Raw genomic sequence first — 15,143 nt, 5'->3', positions numbered from 1 at the left:
CAGATTTGGAAGGAGTCAGGCCCTATCTGTCTCAAGAGCTGATTCAGACTGCCCGATTCTGATGGAAGTTGTGTCAGTTGCTCCTGATTGTGCCTGAAATAAAAAGGATTTAGGTCAGATTTTGCAGCTAATACAACTCAAAACCTCCCATGAGATCCTAAACTGGTCACTGTTGTTTTTAGGACCGTTAGTTAATGAAAATGCACTGCAGGGTGTAGTCAGTAAGAACAGGTGCAATATGTACATTCTAATGGTGAGGAAATGGATCCCTTTTTCCTCCTCGAATCATGGAAGAAGGACAGTGGGTAGATTATAGGGGTATAATGCTCCTTCCTTTCTTATCAGCTTGCAGTATTTCTTCTTTTCTTGGGTACAGTTTTAAGTTACCTATTTTTTAAAGACTTGGACAACTTTTCTGGAGTCAAGTTATTTAAGAAATTACTTGGGACAGTTAGCATTTGAGTGAATTAAACTTTGATCTTCATGAACTTTTTCCTGACTACAAAGCTGGGTTTGAGAACTAGGGAATAAAGGAGAACAAGATATTGCAGAAATACCGGGGAGATCTCCGACTTTATAATCTCACTGGTAAGTGAAATGAAATGAGAGCTGAATTTGCATGCCCTTTCACAATATGGCAATATTTATGAAGCCCAAGTATCCAGCACTATAGTTTAGCACAATTTCACAGCAATGTATAGACATTTGAAAGTAGTGCAGCCTCTTCTCTTACCTCATTCTACTTTGAGACTTTCTAATATATTTTCTAAAAATAAAAGAAGTGGAAACTGTTTCAGTTGACTTGCTTTTCCTCTGATTTTATATGCTGTGCTTCTCTAATAGAAAGGTGTTAGTCCAGTTGAAAGACTGATTCTTCTGAAGGTATGTCATGTGAAACATTAACAGACTTTTCTGCATTATTAGAATCATTAAATATAGTCCAGAGATGCTTCAGTGGAAACACCTCTTGTAAACAATATCTGGGATCTGTTTACCCAGGGCTGCTAGGCAGCATGCAGACTGCAGCACCATGATGTGTTGTGTAGACTTTGAAGACAAGTGCAGAAACAAAGTGCTAAAAATGGTCAGAGCAAAAAGTAACAGCTATGTGTACCAGGCTCTAATCTGACTTATACGTTTATCCATTTCTTGGTTTCACATCTATCTTTGATTCTCTCTGTAATGAATTTCAGCATTATCTTGACCTACAGAAAATGAACAAACATCATCCTCTAGTGTTATGTCTTTTGAGATTTTCTCTCATGCATTCCTTATATTCCACTTTTCAAAGTCACCTGCTGTTGTGATGCCTGTTATTTGAAGTAACAAATAAGAACTCTTCAGTAGTAAAATCCTTACTATCTCTGAAGTATTGGTCATCTCTGTTTCAGAGGAAATAATGTTCTGAAATATGTGCAGAGTTCAGAGAATGTGCATATTCCAGATTTGCACCTATGAAAGGGGAACTAGAGTGTGTGCTTGTAAGCATATGTACATGCTTGAACTGCAGTCAGTGCCTCATTTTCCTGGACTGAGTCCTTTGCTTTTGTATTCCTTCTGCAATAAGCTATGCGCACAGTAGCCCATGCAGACCAATATGATGCAGTTGCAGTCCAGAGGATGTAGTGAAAAGTCTGCTGTTTCCCAGTGCTAATTGTTCCCACAGAATAATCACACCCTTTTCTTGTAAAAATATGTTTCTGTGCATTTGGGTTCTCCTTGTTTGTATTGACAGTGAGATTTGTGCTACTGGGAACTGACCAGGGCTGGCAAAAAAAAAAAAATTTAAAATAATTTAAAATTAGTTGCTTTTCAGCCACCATATTGTTAGTCAACATACGTGCTTAATGTAAGTATATGTAACTATAAGACATAAAAGATATCTATATCTTATATAACTGTAAGACACATTTTTATAGTCAACAACACTGTTGACTATGCAACTGATTGTACTTAGAGGTTGGGAGGAGGAGATGGTTATAGTGGGGGAAGAGTGAGGCCAGCTCATGCCATCAGTGTGCAGAATTCCTGGGGGTGGGGAGGCTGCATTATGTGCCATCCATGGGATGGGGTAAGCACAGAAGTCTTGGGTCTCTACACATTGGTGGCCTGGGGCTAGAACTTGAGCACAGCCACTAGAGTCAAAAGAGACGTGATCAAAGTAGACTACATCCTTCATGAAATATTTATGAAAAGGAGAATGGTAGCTTTTATTTTAAATTAATGGTGACCCATTTCTGAATCTTACAAAACCTGATCTGGTATGCCAACCTTGGGCTGTTCTTCCTCTTTTATCCTGTGAAGAGCTGAACTGAGAGAAAGAGAAAATAAATTTGTATTGTGTCTAGATCAGAAGGTTCTGATATTTAAAAATGTTTAGGACATCCATATCATCTTCAAAGGAATTTCATCTGGAGTCTAAACAAGTGTTGTGGTTAATTAATAATAATACTAATGCTGCTGCTAATAATAATAATAATAGTAATAAAATGAGAGAGAGAGAAATAACCCAGGAGAAACAAGTGACGCACAGAAGCATTGCTCACCATCTGCTGACTGATGCCAAGCCTGTCACCAAGCAGTGGTCGGTGACTCCAGTTTGTATACTGGGCATGTCGTTCTATGGTAAGGAGTATCCCTTTGGCGTGTTTGGGTCAGCTGTCCTGGCTATGCTCCCTCCCAGCTTCTTGTGCACCTGCTCACTGTCAGAGCATGGGAAACTCAAAAGTCCATGATTTGGAATAAGCACTATTTAGCAAAAAACAAAATCATCAGTGTGTTACCAACATTATTCGCATATTAAATCAAAACCACAGCACTGTAGCAGCTACTAAGAAGAAAATTGACTCTATTCCAGCCAAAACTAGGACAGCAAGTTTTCTTAACAAAACTTAATACGGGAATATTTGAATTTATAATATCAGGAAAGTAGTGCAGGTTCTCAAAGGTCTTTAGTTCATATATGCATCATAAATAGTAGTTTTTCTTTTAGTAGTGTGATTAAACTTTCAGCATAGGTATCTACCAGTTTTAGTCAAGTTCACCTGATTCTGAGGCTTTAAAGAGTTTTTACCTTCCATCTAAGAATGCCCTATAAAAGAAATCAATTTAAGAAGTTTGTGCTTAATTGAAAAAGCAGTACTAATACCAATATGCTCTTCAAAAAACATCTAGGATTTCTCTTACCAAGGATCAGCCACCTGGCTTAATTTGCAGCCCTCCCACTTCTATGTTTGTGTAGAAAATCCTTCATCCTCTTTCCCATCCCTGAAAGAGGGATGATAGAGTTACATACAAAGGCATTGCTGTCAAAAATTTGCAAATAGACAACAAAAGAAACTGGAGTGTGTCTGACGCTGGGTTTTGTGCTTCTCTTTCCTTGCTGCTCTCATTGTGATGCCATTCAAAAGAGAATTCAGAGCTCTAGTGATTGAGATGGTGTTGGCCACTGATATGTCCTGTCACTTCCAGCAAATCAAAGCTATGAAGAATGCTTTGCAGCAGCCAGAAGGGTGAGTCATTTTACAACACAGTGCAGTGTGGGGCTGCATTTTCAGCAGGAGCTTTGCCATTCTGTTTAACTTCAGAAGCAGTTCTCCAGAGGCCCTCACTTTCTCTGATGTCCCCATCAATTTTCCTTCTGCTGTTGAATTAATAATGAATTCACTTAGGAAGGCATTGGCGCACCCCTATGCACACATCTCTACTCTGTGCTGGTGGACCAAAGCTTGGAAATGTTCACCATTGTTGAGAGAAGCCTCACTGGGCATTTTCCTGGTGGGTAACACCAAGGACATGATTCAGTTGAGTCATCTCTACAGATTAAGTATGACACAAGGTTATAAGATCTGCAGAACACAACTTACGCTTTTGCCCTTCTGCTGATGCTATCAGCTGCCAACGCTGCAAGGGGCCTGCTTCATAACCAGAGGTCAGATGAAAACAACTTGAGATCCACTGAGGGAACAACTGGAAAATAATAGATGGAGCAGTATGGGAAAGGCCTTTTCTTCTTTCTGGTATGTCACTGGGAGCTGTGATATTTTGTTTACAGCTCTTCCCCTTAAAATTCTTTCTGTACTGCACAAAGCGCTGAGTGATGGTCAATTTTTCACCCTGGACAAGGGTCTGTCCAAAGCGTCCCAGAATTATACCTGTATAAGAATTTTATACCTGTAGCAGACCAGAGTGTGACTAGCCACTTGGTCTTCTCAGAAGCTGCAACTCTTTCAACTATTTCAGATAGCCAAAAAGTGGAATTAAAAAATGAGACCACCCATCCTGAGAAAGGTTTTGGGCTAGCCTCTTAGGTTATGGTTGTAAGAAATCACCAACCTTTTTTCTGTGAAAACAGATGCCAGGGTTCGCTTCTGATCTCACACTAGTTATTTATCAGAGAAACATTTATCAGTTACTGCGTAGACTCATCAGAGCCCCTGAGATGAGATCCTGATTGTTCATTACATTATGATGGTAGGGACCAGCTTCTCTTCTGAGCTGTATAAAATGCAGCCCAGATGAAATGGGAAACACAGCAGCTCTTCAAGCCTGTTAGTGCAGACAAGCAAGCCTGGAAAGTTGTTCAACAAGGCTGATCAACATTTCATTTTGTATTTTTTAATATCTCTTTTATACCAGGAATGGTGTATGTTGGAGAAATAAGACAGTTGTTCAGAGTTGTCTGATTTTATGAGCAGATAAATCACTTTATTAATATGCTTGCCAAGGATTCTAATTACCTTATTTCCCTGAAGGTAACATTTTTGTCATTGTCCCCTGCAGGAGTAGACAATTAATTTGTTTGATCTTTTGGGTTTTCAGAATTGACAAGCCGAAAGCCTTATCACTGTTGTTACATACAGCAGATATCAGTCATCCAGCCAAGGCTTGGGATCTCCACCATCGCTGGACAATGTCTCTGCTAGAGGAGTTCTTCAGACAGGTAAAGCCAGGGCCATTCCTTCATATTTCTGCAGCTGAGAGGGAATGTGTAGGATTGGGCAAAGAAGTAGGAAAATACGAACACAGATATTTTCCTTTTCTCTGATATATGTAAGAACCTCCTAAATGGTATGAAGCTTTCTCCTCTGGCACCAGTAACACTGACCATTATGCCTTTTAGAAAGTTAATTTTCTGATACACTGCTTATAGATGTAAACATTTTCTACCGAGAAGAAATTCTAATTTGGGAAGCTAATATATCTTTTAGATTAGGAAAATATAGAATATGTGTCATTCAGCTCTAGAACCATAAAAACAAATTTGGCTAGCTGTACTTTAAAGAACTGTACTTTCATTGTTGGGGTGGATATGAAAAAGGCTTATTTTTCCCTTACTTTAGGTGAACTGATCAAGATTATAGCTCATAGTGGACCATCTGTTGACAGACCCACAAATCTAAACAAATCATTGAGCTCTGTGTGATTGTTGAAAGGTCCCCAAGTGATTAATAAAAACATTTAAAGACCTGCCTTAAAAAAAAAAGAAGGAAAGAGAGAGCTCTTAAGGAGTGCTTAGGGTGCTTTTCACTAATATGAATTAGTAACCTAAGCAGAAAATTGAGTGCTTATATTCCCTCCAGAGTTCTATAACTTCATGTTATATAGTAAATCTGAATGCAAAAAGGAAAAATATATGACAATTTTTTAAAATTATGTTTGTTTTTAAAGACACTGCAGGAATCCTTTTTTAAAAAGGACATTGCAAGAATTTGATTTGAAATGAATCTTTTTATTTGTTTTTCAAACCATGAATGGCTTTAGAGGTAGATCATACCCGCAGCTGTCTCTGTGTTGCCACACTGGAGACTCATGCAAGTAGGATGCTTTTAACATGCATTTAAGGGAAAAAATGTGCATGTTTATACTTTTCTAGCTCAAAATTATGCTAAATGTGTTAAAATACACAACTGCTGAGTCCCATAAAGACTTGTGATGAAATTAAGATTAACTAGGTGTGAGACCACAAAAAGTCCAAATTTTGATCTGTTTTACACATATAATGAAGGCAAAATTATTATTTTATATTTTTATAAGAATAATTTCATTTCAGCTGACAAATCTTACTTTACCTTTGAATGATGAATGCCTCCACTCTTAGATGAAGCTATGTATAAAACTTGTATTCTAGTTCCAAATTCAAGTGCATTAAGCTTGTCATGAAGAATGAACTTGTGTTCATTGAAGTTATTTAGTACTAGATCAATAAGTACATCCCTACCTCACAGTAGAAGAATGCTTCTCTCAAGTTGTAATGGTTAATTTTTGCAGTAGCCAGGAGGGGACATGGCTAGGACACCGAGGTTATTCTATACCATCTCATGTCATTTTCCGGGGATGGGGGTAAGGGCTATAAGGGCTTTCTTCCAGGTCAGGATAGCGTGGTGAGGGTTGGGTTGGGCTCTGCAGTGAGCATTTGCATGTGAATCGCTCGCCTGTCTCTTTTACACTTTTCTTATTAATATTATTGCTGTTACTGTTCATTTTCTTATCTCACTGCTGTTTTTATCTCAGCCCATGATCTTGACCTTCTGTGCCTCCAATTCTCCTCTCCAGCCTGCTGCAGGAAGGGATGGGAGGAGAGAGAGAGTGGCACACGATTTGGAGGTTTTTGGTGGGAACACTAAATTGGAGAATACAGTTCCTAAAGCACAACAGCCTAATTTGGCACCCAATGTGAGGCTCGAAGTTATGAGATAAAAACAGATCTGACCACAGTGGGTTGGAAGAAATTCAGTCAAAGCATTTGTTGTATTAGGTATGGAGCCACTGGTCACAATGTTGCTTGGTCTGTTCACTGGTTGTTGCTGTACTGTCTGATACCAGCTTATAATATGATAATATCAAGGACAATGAGGGTCCTTAGGGATGTGTATTCAGTGTTGCTCTCCTGTCCTTACCCCAGGCACTACCTTTGGGAGTCCATTAATAATCATACCTCATCTGTTGGGGGAACAGGGGAGGATGATTTTTCCCAGCTTTTCCATTTTCCTCCTTCAGACCGGTTACAACAGCTTTTGAGAATTTTGAATTCCCTTTGGATGTTGAGGAAAGCATATTCTTATTACTAAGTCTGCCAGGTTTCCTCAGTGCAGTCCACCACATCATGTTTAGACTCAAGAAACTAAGGAAGTTATTCAGACATCTGCCCAGGGGTGGATAATCATAAGTGGCATAGAATGTGGGAGAAAATGGGCCAGCTTTTGAGGGACCGTTCTGCTCCAATGGTTTGGAAGTTCACTGCTGAACAACTGCAGGACCCTGATTAAGTGGCAGAGTATTTGAAAGAAAACTGCTGTAGCAGCTCCAGAGAGGTGTGAACTTATGCAAGTGCTGGACCCTGGGTACTTTTTGTCGAACACTGCTCATTACTAGACAGCACCCTCAGGGAGAAGAGGAGAAAAGCAGACCAACAGGCACTGTGGTCACTCAAACTGCAGCTGAACCAGAGAAACAACCCGTGCCAGTAGCAGAAGAAGAAATCCAAGACAAAATCAGGTCACATAGTGAGGGATGAAGAGGAAGCAGGGCTCTCAGAACAAAAGGAAGAGGCGGGGCCAGAGAATAATCACTGCATCCCTATCCCTGGGTGAGCTGCAAGATATGCAAAAAGATTTGAGCCGCCAGTTGGGTGAGCCCCTGGTGACCTGGCTGCTCCGATGCTGGGATATTACAGCCCAAAATATGAAACTAGATGGTAGTGAAGCCAAGCAACTAGGATCCGTGTCCTAGGATGGGGGCATTGACAAGGGGATTGGGTAGAGGACAGAAAGTCTCAGCCTCTGGAGGCAATTCCTGTCAAGCGTAAGGGAAAGGTATTCTCTTAAGGATGATCTAGTAGTGCCCCCAAGCAGGTGGAATGCCATGAAGCAAGGTATCCAGTACCTGAGAGATGTGCTGGGGGTAATTTGTAGGGATTCAAATGACGAGCAGTTCCCTATAGATACAGACGGCATCCAGTGTACACAATCCCTGTGGCAGAAGTTTGCAAAGAGCATGCCATTGATGTGTATTGTTGGCATTTATGTCAATGAAAGTAGAACAAACGGTGCTTTAGGCGACTACCCGACTCAGGTAATATGAAAATCATCGTTTTTCCTCCTTACTGATCTGTGCTTTGGCTGTGGAAAGAGTGTCCAAGACTGCGGGCAGATTCAGAAGACTCGAGCAAACTGGAGAGGAAATGTCCCATGCACCACCAGTATGGACCAGAGTCTCTGCTGTTGGGCAAGCACCCCCTGCTCAAGAGAGAGGGCAAACACCATGAGGTAACCTGTAGTTTTTCCTGTTTGACCATGGAGAAGACATGAGGAAGTGGGACAGAAAACCCACCTCTGCCCTAGCAGCCTGGGTACATGAGTTGAAAGAAAGGACAACCACTGCAGGAAATTCTTCAAGGATAAATGCCACTCCAGTTTCCAGTGGGCAAGTCCTCAGACAGAATAGAAAGGCTGATGTTACTTCTAATCCTCTTGAAGGGACCTCCAGTTCATATTTACAAGAAGTGAGCAATTAGTACTAAGACCAGGACTAAAGGGGCCCTGCCTCCAACCAGGTGGAGGAAAGGGACTGTGTGGATCTGATGGCCTGGCACATCAGACCCACAAGAGTATATATAAGGCTTTAGCTGGCACCGGTGCACAATGTGCCCTGATGCCATCAAGATATGTAGGGGCAGAATCTATCTCTATTTCTGGGGTGGCAGAGGGATCCCAACAGCTGACTGTACTGGAAGCTGAATTGACCCTGACTGGGAAGGAATGACAGAAGCACCCCGTTGTGACTGGCCCAGAGTGCATCCTTGGCATAGATTACCTCAGGAGAGGGTATTTCAAGGACCCAAAAGGGCATCATTGGGCTTTTGGGATAGCTGCTGTGGAGACAGAGGAAATTAGACAGCTGAATACCTCGCCTGGTCTCTCAGAGGACCCTTTTGTTATGGGATTGGCTGAGGGTCGAAGAACAACAAGTGCTGCTACCACAACAATGCACTGTCAACAATACCACACAAACTGTGACTCCATGAATCCCATCCATGGGATGATTTGTGAACTAGAGAGCCAGGGAGTGGTCAGCAAGACTTGCTCACACTTTAATAGTCCTGTGGACTATTGTGGCCTGAACGAAGTCACACCACCACTGAGTGCCGCTGTGCTGTACATGCTGGAACTTCAGTACGAACTGGAGTCCAAGGCAGAAAAGTGGTGCCACCATTGACATTGCTAATACCTTTTCTCCATTCATTTAGCAGCAGAGTGCAGGCCAGAGTTTGCTTTCACCTGGGGGGGCATCCAGTACACTTCAACTGACTGCCCCAGGGGTGGGGAAACACAGCCCCACTATTTGCCATGGACTGATCCAGACTGCACTGGAAAAGGGTGAGGCTCCAGAACACTTCCAGTACATTGATGACATGATCATGTGGGGCAACATAGCAGAGGCAGTTTTTGAGAAAGGGGAGAAGATAATCCAAATCCTCCTCAAGGTAGGTTTTGCCACAAAGCAAAGTAAGGTCAAGGGACCTGCCCAGGAAATTCAGTTTTTAGTAGTAAAATGGCAAAATGGATGTTGTCAGATTCCAATGGATGTGGTCAACAAAAGAGCAGCTATATCCCCACCAACCAGCCAAAAGGAAACATGAGCTTTCCTAAGTACTGTGGGGAAGATGCATATTCCAGATTACAGTCAGATTGTGAGACCTCTGTATCAAGTGACCGAGAAGGAGAACAATTTCGAGTGGAGTCCTGAACAACAACAAGCTTTTGAACAAATTAAACAGGAGATTGTTTATGCAGTAGCCTTTGGGCCAGTCAGGACAGCACAAGATGTGAAAAATGTGGCACATGCTTTGGAGGTTTTTAGTGGGCATACTAAATCAGAGGATACCATTCCTAAACCATGAGATTGAGAACTACTACTAGCCAGAGGGGACTATGGTTGTAAGGAACTGGTCTGGTTTTGGATTAGGTATGTTCTTATGCTCTTCCTTATGCTTTTCACCTGCAGACTCTTTTCTGTCCTTTCTGTTAAGTGTCTTGCAGAGATAAAGCCTGACTTAATCTATATCAGAACAGGTGGCCAACCCTTTTGCTTTCCAACTATTTTGCAATGTGACATGTCGCAGGTCTTCCTACACTAAGTAATCATGCTGTAGGTGTGAATGATATTGAGCACTACTGCCTTTTTATATTCAGTGGCTATGAGCAAACACCTTACCTTAATTAAATTTGTTTTACTAATGCATTTTAGATAGCCATGGGTGAGCTGCCCAAACAGCTTAGAAGTCAAGTGTCTCTCTGAGCAGTCACAAAGGCAGTTTGGTGTTCCTTCCCAAGAGAATTAGCCACTGGGGTTTTTAAGAGGCCTAAGGAATAATGAAAAATCATGGCATTGAGAGATGTTTTTTCTGAGAGTTGCAGCAGACACAGTAGAGAAATGTTACTTGGAAATATTTCTGTGTTTGGTTTCTGTTTTACCCTGATATTTGTATATTACACTCCTAACATTAAGCAGTGGAAGAATACTATTGCTTGTTGTTCCATACAAAATTCTAACAGGACTTGTGCCCCATTTCATGTATGTTATATTAACAAAAGTAAGAGGAATTCAGCTCTTCTTATGCCTACAGGAGTTTTTCTCTGGTTAGTTTCCTTAATATTTTATCTTCCATTTGACATTAGTCAGAACACTGGCAAAAAGTTCAATACAGTTATAGTAAGCTGCTGATTTAAGGAACTGATTTTGCAGTATATTTAAATGGATATTAAAATTTGAATGGTCTGTGGGGAGTATTGCAGCTATGTCATCCTATACATGTCAGCATAATGCAATGTATGTAATTTGAGTTGTCCACCAGGACCCTCAGGTCCTTTTCCACAGTGCTGCTCCCGAGCTGGGTTGACCCCAGCCTGTGCTGCAGTCCTGGATTATGTTTTCCCAGGTGCAAGACCTTACATTTGTCCTTGTTGAACTTAACAAGGTTCTTGTGAGCCCACTCTTACAGCCTATTCAGGTCTACCTGCAGGGTGGCTCTATCTTCTAAAGCGTTCACTTCCCCACTCGGTTTGGTATCATTACCAAATTTCATCAGGGTACACTTGATCCCATCATCCAGATCACTTATAAAGATATTAATCATCATTGGGCCCAGTATTGATTGCCAGGGTACCCCACCAGTGACAGGTTGCCAGTTTGAAACAGAGCTATTTACCACCACCTGCTGACAGGCCCCAGCCTGTCAGCCAGTTCCACATCCACCACATGGACTACTTGTCTATACTATAATGCATCAGTGTCTTTAGGAGGAGGCAGTGGGAAACCCTGTCAAAAGCCTTGGAGAAGTCCAGGTAGAGAATGAGCACAGCTTGGCCCACAACAATCAAGCAGGTTACTTTCTTGTACAAAACTGTTGGTGTTGTCTTTGGAAAAAATCAATAATCTGCATCTGGCCAGCCATGGCCTATGAATTCTTTATCTGAAAGACTGAAATTATCCACAATTTGTGTTAAAAAAAAACAAACAAAAAATGCAAATAAAATCAAAGCTTAATTAAAGAAAGTAAAATGAGAGGCTTTTACGGTTGTGAAGTAAGATATAGAAGTGCAATGTGTCTTGTCCTTTTCTAATTTCATCTCAATTTTTTTTCTCCAGGGTGACAAAGAAGCAGAACTAGGCCTACCCTTCTCTCCCCTGTGTGATCGCAAATCTACTATGGTTGCTCAGTCTCAAATAGGTATGTCCCTTTTGGTGCATGTGAAGCAGCGTCTTAAAAGCAAAACTTACTCTTCGCTGTAGGGCTAAGATTGTAGTGATCTCTCATCATTTGGAACTATGTTAAAGAGAAGAAATGTAGTACAATAGCATTATTTTTCCCAGATTAACCATTCAAAGCTGGGGAGCCTTTACATGTATGGTAATGGTTCCATACATTCACCAAATTACCTCTGATGTGTCTGCAGAGATACCTACAGTGCCTGATCGTGACACTTATTCCATGGTTTTCTGAACAGTGAAGAATGAGTACACATGACAACATCATGTCATATGAGTGTCATTGGTGTATATGAAAATGTAATGTCAGTTCCTTTGATGACCTGTGCAAAAATGCTGTTTGTTTTTCAATTTATTCCTCCAACCCTTTTCTCCCAATACTTTAAACCAACCGTTATTTTTCACTGAAGCCATGTAAGTAGCAAATATTTGTCTGTGCCACCCTTTCAGAAAAAGAGATCTTTTTACAGACGCACCAACAGCACTTTCTCTACCTTTCCTTCAGTTACTGAATGAAAAAGTAGGGGAAGGATGAGGCAACAAGCCTGGCATTTGGTGAGAGAATAAGAGGGGCTAAGTGAAGTAAAACTGTTGAGGGGGCTTGGAGCAAAGAAAGGACAAGGGAAAAGGTGGATTTTTGGGTGGATTTTTATATCTAGGAAGCAAGTGAAGTAGATAGAGAAACATGTTCTAATCTCAACTGGAGAATAGGTAGCTTAATAGAATAACGAAAGAAAGATAACAGGGAATTGAGAAAGACAGACAAACAGAGAATGTATTAAAGGAAAGCAAACAAAATATTTGAACCATGAAATTTCTCTCAAAGAACAAGACAAAGATATTCCAGAACCTAGGAAAGTGCAGATTTGTATCTTTGGCTTAGAGCCATTTCTGTTTAAAATTATTTCATTGTTCCTGGTAGGCAAGCCATTCTCTGAGGGACATCATCCTGGATTTTTCTGGCTTTGGAAGTTTAGACGGTTCAGCTAGGAATCTGAACTTGAAAAGCCCTATACAAGCCTGGCCTGGTTACCAGACTTGTAGTATTTACTCCTCTGCAACAGTAACCCACAATACAACTGTGGGTTGTTCTGCCAGCAGCTCAGTGGAGGAGAGCAGCAACAAACTTGAAATGCTGCAGTCTCAGCTAAAACTCATGTTGAAGACTCCTGGGCACATTACGTCTATTGCTGTGCTGTGGGAGAAGATAAACTCTCTCTCTCTCTGGTTGATGTGAAGGAAAGTGCATGTAAAGACTTCTCTTTCACATTCCTTTTATCAGCTTTCAGATATGTTCCTCACTCCTTACAGGGAAGAGGAGTTGTGCCTCTCACAGGGTCTCTCTACATACGGTTGTGTGTGCTTGGATACTAGTTTTTCTGGTTCTCTCCTTTTGTGCTCCTTTGCTCAGGAGGACAAGGAGAGCCCTGATGCCTCTTGTGTCAAACCACTGAAAAATTAATGTTGAATTAAACCATCACCAATACAATTCCACCTTATACAAGAGGCACTTATCAGTAGGCAAAGGCAGCCTTATTTAGTCATATACTATTTGCCATTATATTTGATTTGTGCAGTTTACTAATTCATTGACATTAGTAGTCTACTCTTTATAAATCTTGCCTTCTAACATTATAAAATGCTCATTTCTCAGTCTGCTGCACATATTGACAGTGTCTTTCTCTAACATCCCCCTTGTTAAATTGAAACCTCCTATGTTTTCTAGCTATCCACTGAGATAAGACTTTCAAAGTTGTAGAGTAGATTCTTTTTCCATTCGTTTCTTTGCCTGATTAGTAGTCTTAACAATTTTTTCCCTGTAGTAGTACTTAGAACATTCATTTGCAAAAGTAAATTCTTACTGAATTCCAAATTGTGCTATTATATGATAGGATTTTACGATCTTAAAGGTCCTTTTCAAACTTAGTGATTCTGTGATTCTATGATTTTGTCATCTGCACCAAGCAGCCATCAGTTCTCATAAATTAAAGACCTCTGTCCTTTGTGAAATAAAATTGTGATTTTAGTTCTGTCAAAAACAGAGCCTAGAAATCCTGCTCTAATGGCTTGACTTGTTTGTACTTACTGGTTTGCTTCTGTAAGGTCACTGTAAATGCAACAACAGTGGACACACGTTTTCATTATCAAAAATTTTCACGAAAGATTTTGGCAATATGGCCTTTTTACATGAAATTAAGGAATCTAGCAGAAAAAAATTCCTCAAAAGAAAGAATGTGTCCCTCATGTTGCTTCAGTTTATGAAAACTTGTTCAGAGTTTAAACTGATAAATAAAAAACCTGAATATCACTTAATGAACTTTATTTTGAAAACCTTATCATTAATGTTAATGGTAATGACCAATTTATCATCCTTTTTCTTATTCAGTAGGAGTATGGCTAATATTTTTGTACCATAGTGAAGATGGGAGAGATTTGTGTCCAGAAGTCAAGCTGCTTATCAGAGCGAGGGAGAGAAACAAACTGCAAAGAGAACCAGACCAAGACTTTCGTATTTCCCAACAAGAATATCAGGAGTTTCTCTGGCTTAAACTCTAGGAAGCTTGTTTCACTGAAGATCAGCCTTTGTTGTCATTATCCTCTTTTGCAGCTGATAAATGTAGCAGCATGCCTTTATTTTTGTCCTTTGATTAGCAAAAAAGAAAATTACACCTTCAGAAAAGAGGTGAGTGCATGCTGCAGATTTTTTTTTTTTAATGTTGGGCTTTAGGGAAACTGTTCTCTACCCAGTTTTTATTATGTCGATGTTTGCAGGTGGAATGAATGAACACTAGTCATATGCTGGAATTCACCCTCAGTATGCAGCATTAATTGGTAAAATCATTTTAGTCACTAAGGTACAGAAATGTTTATCATGCTCATTCTATTGAAGGAGATAAAGGATGATAAAATGGTCATTAGCATTAATAGGTTTAAAGCTCAGGTTCATTATTTGATAGTCAGGGCTTTAATTAGCAAACTAAATCAGCATATTTAAATTTTATTATAATCCCCATTTTAAGATAACATAGTTGAAAAACTTATTCATGTTGTAAGAAATAGAGAAAAAAATTTCACTTATCAAAGAAAAGTTCTCCTAGGTATTTGAGTTTGTTTACCTGTAGTCCCTTATGCCACCTCTGCTCATCTTTGTTGATGAGATGCAAAACTTCTTGCAGGGGAAACATGTTTCTTAAACACAACTAGATTGTGTTTGTGTGCAGTTGTTGACTATCTCAGGAAACAAATCCCAACACCTTGCTGCTGAAGTTAGTGATGTAGTCGTGTGTGGTATCAGAGATTTGAATGTCTTAGGGTTGTTAGTGGTGATGGAGCAAATGGCAGTGGTATTACTTGCAGAGCAGAATGACAAGGTA

General features: G+C 40.3%; 1 protein-coding gene across 1 annotated transcript in view; it reads left to right on the top strand.

Annotated features, from left to right (window-relative positions):
* Positions 1-15,143, top strand: part of LOC113964175 (calcium/calmodulin-dependent 3',5'-cyclic nucleotide phosphodiesterase 1C-like) — a 324,563-nt gene that overhangs the window by 265,765 nt on the left and 43,655 nt on the right. Inside the window, exons 9-11 of the mRNA XM_027676115.1 lie at positions 3,364-3,512; positions 4,822-4,942; positions 11,650-11,731. Of these exons, the coding sequence (XP_027531916.1) occupies positions 3,364-3,512; positions 4,822-4,942; positions 11,650-11,731 (352 nt within the window). The remainder of the gene's footprint in view (positions 1-3,363; positions 3,513-4,821; positions 4,943-11,649; positions 11,732-15,143) is intronic.

This window comes from Neopelma chrysocephalum, unplaced genomic scaffold (assembly GCF_003984885.1).
Source record: "Neopelma chrysocephalum unplaced genomic scaffold, ASM398488v2 Primary Assembly neopelma1_26, whole genome shotgun sequence".
In the NCBI taxonomy this organism is placed as follows: Eukaryota; Metazoa; Chordata; class Aves; order Passeriformes; family Pipridae; genus Neopelma; species Neopelma chrysocephalum.
This window is presented reverse-complemented; position numbering and strand designations above follow the sequence as displayed.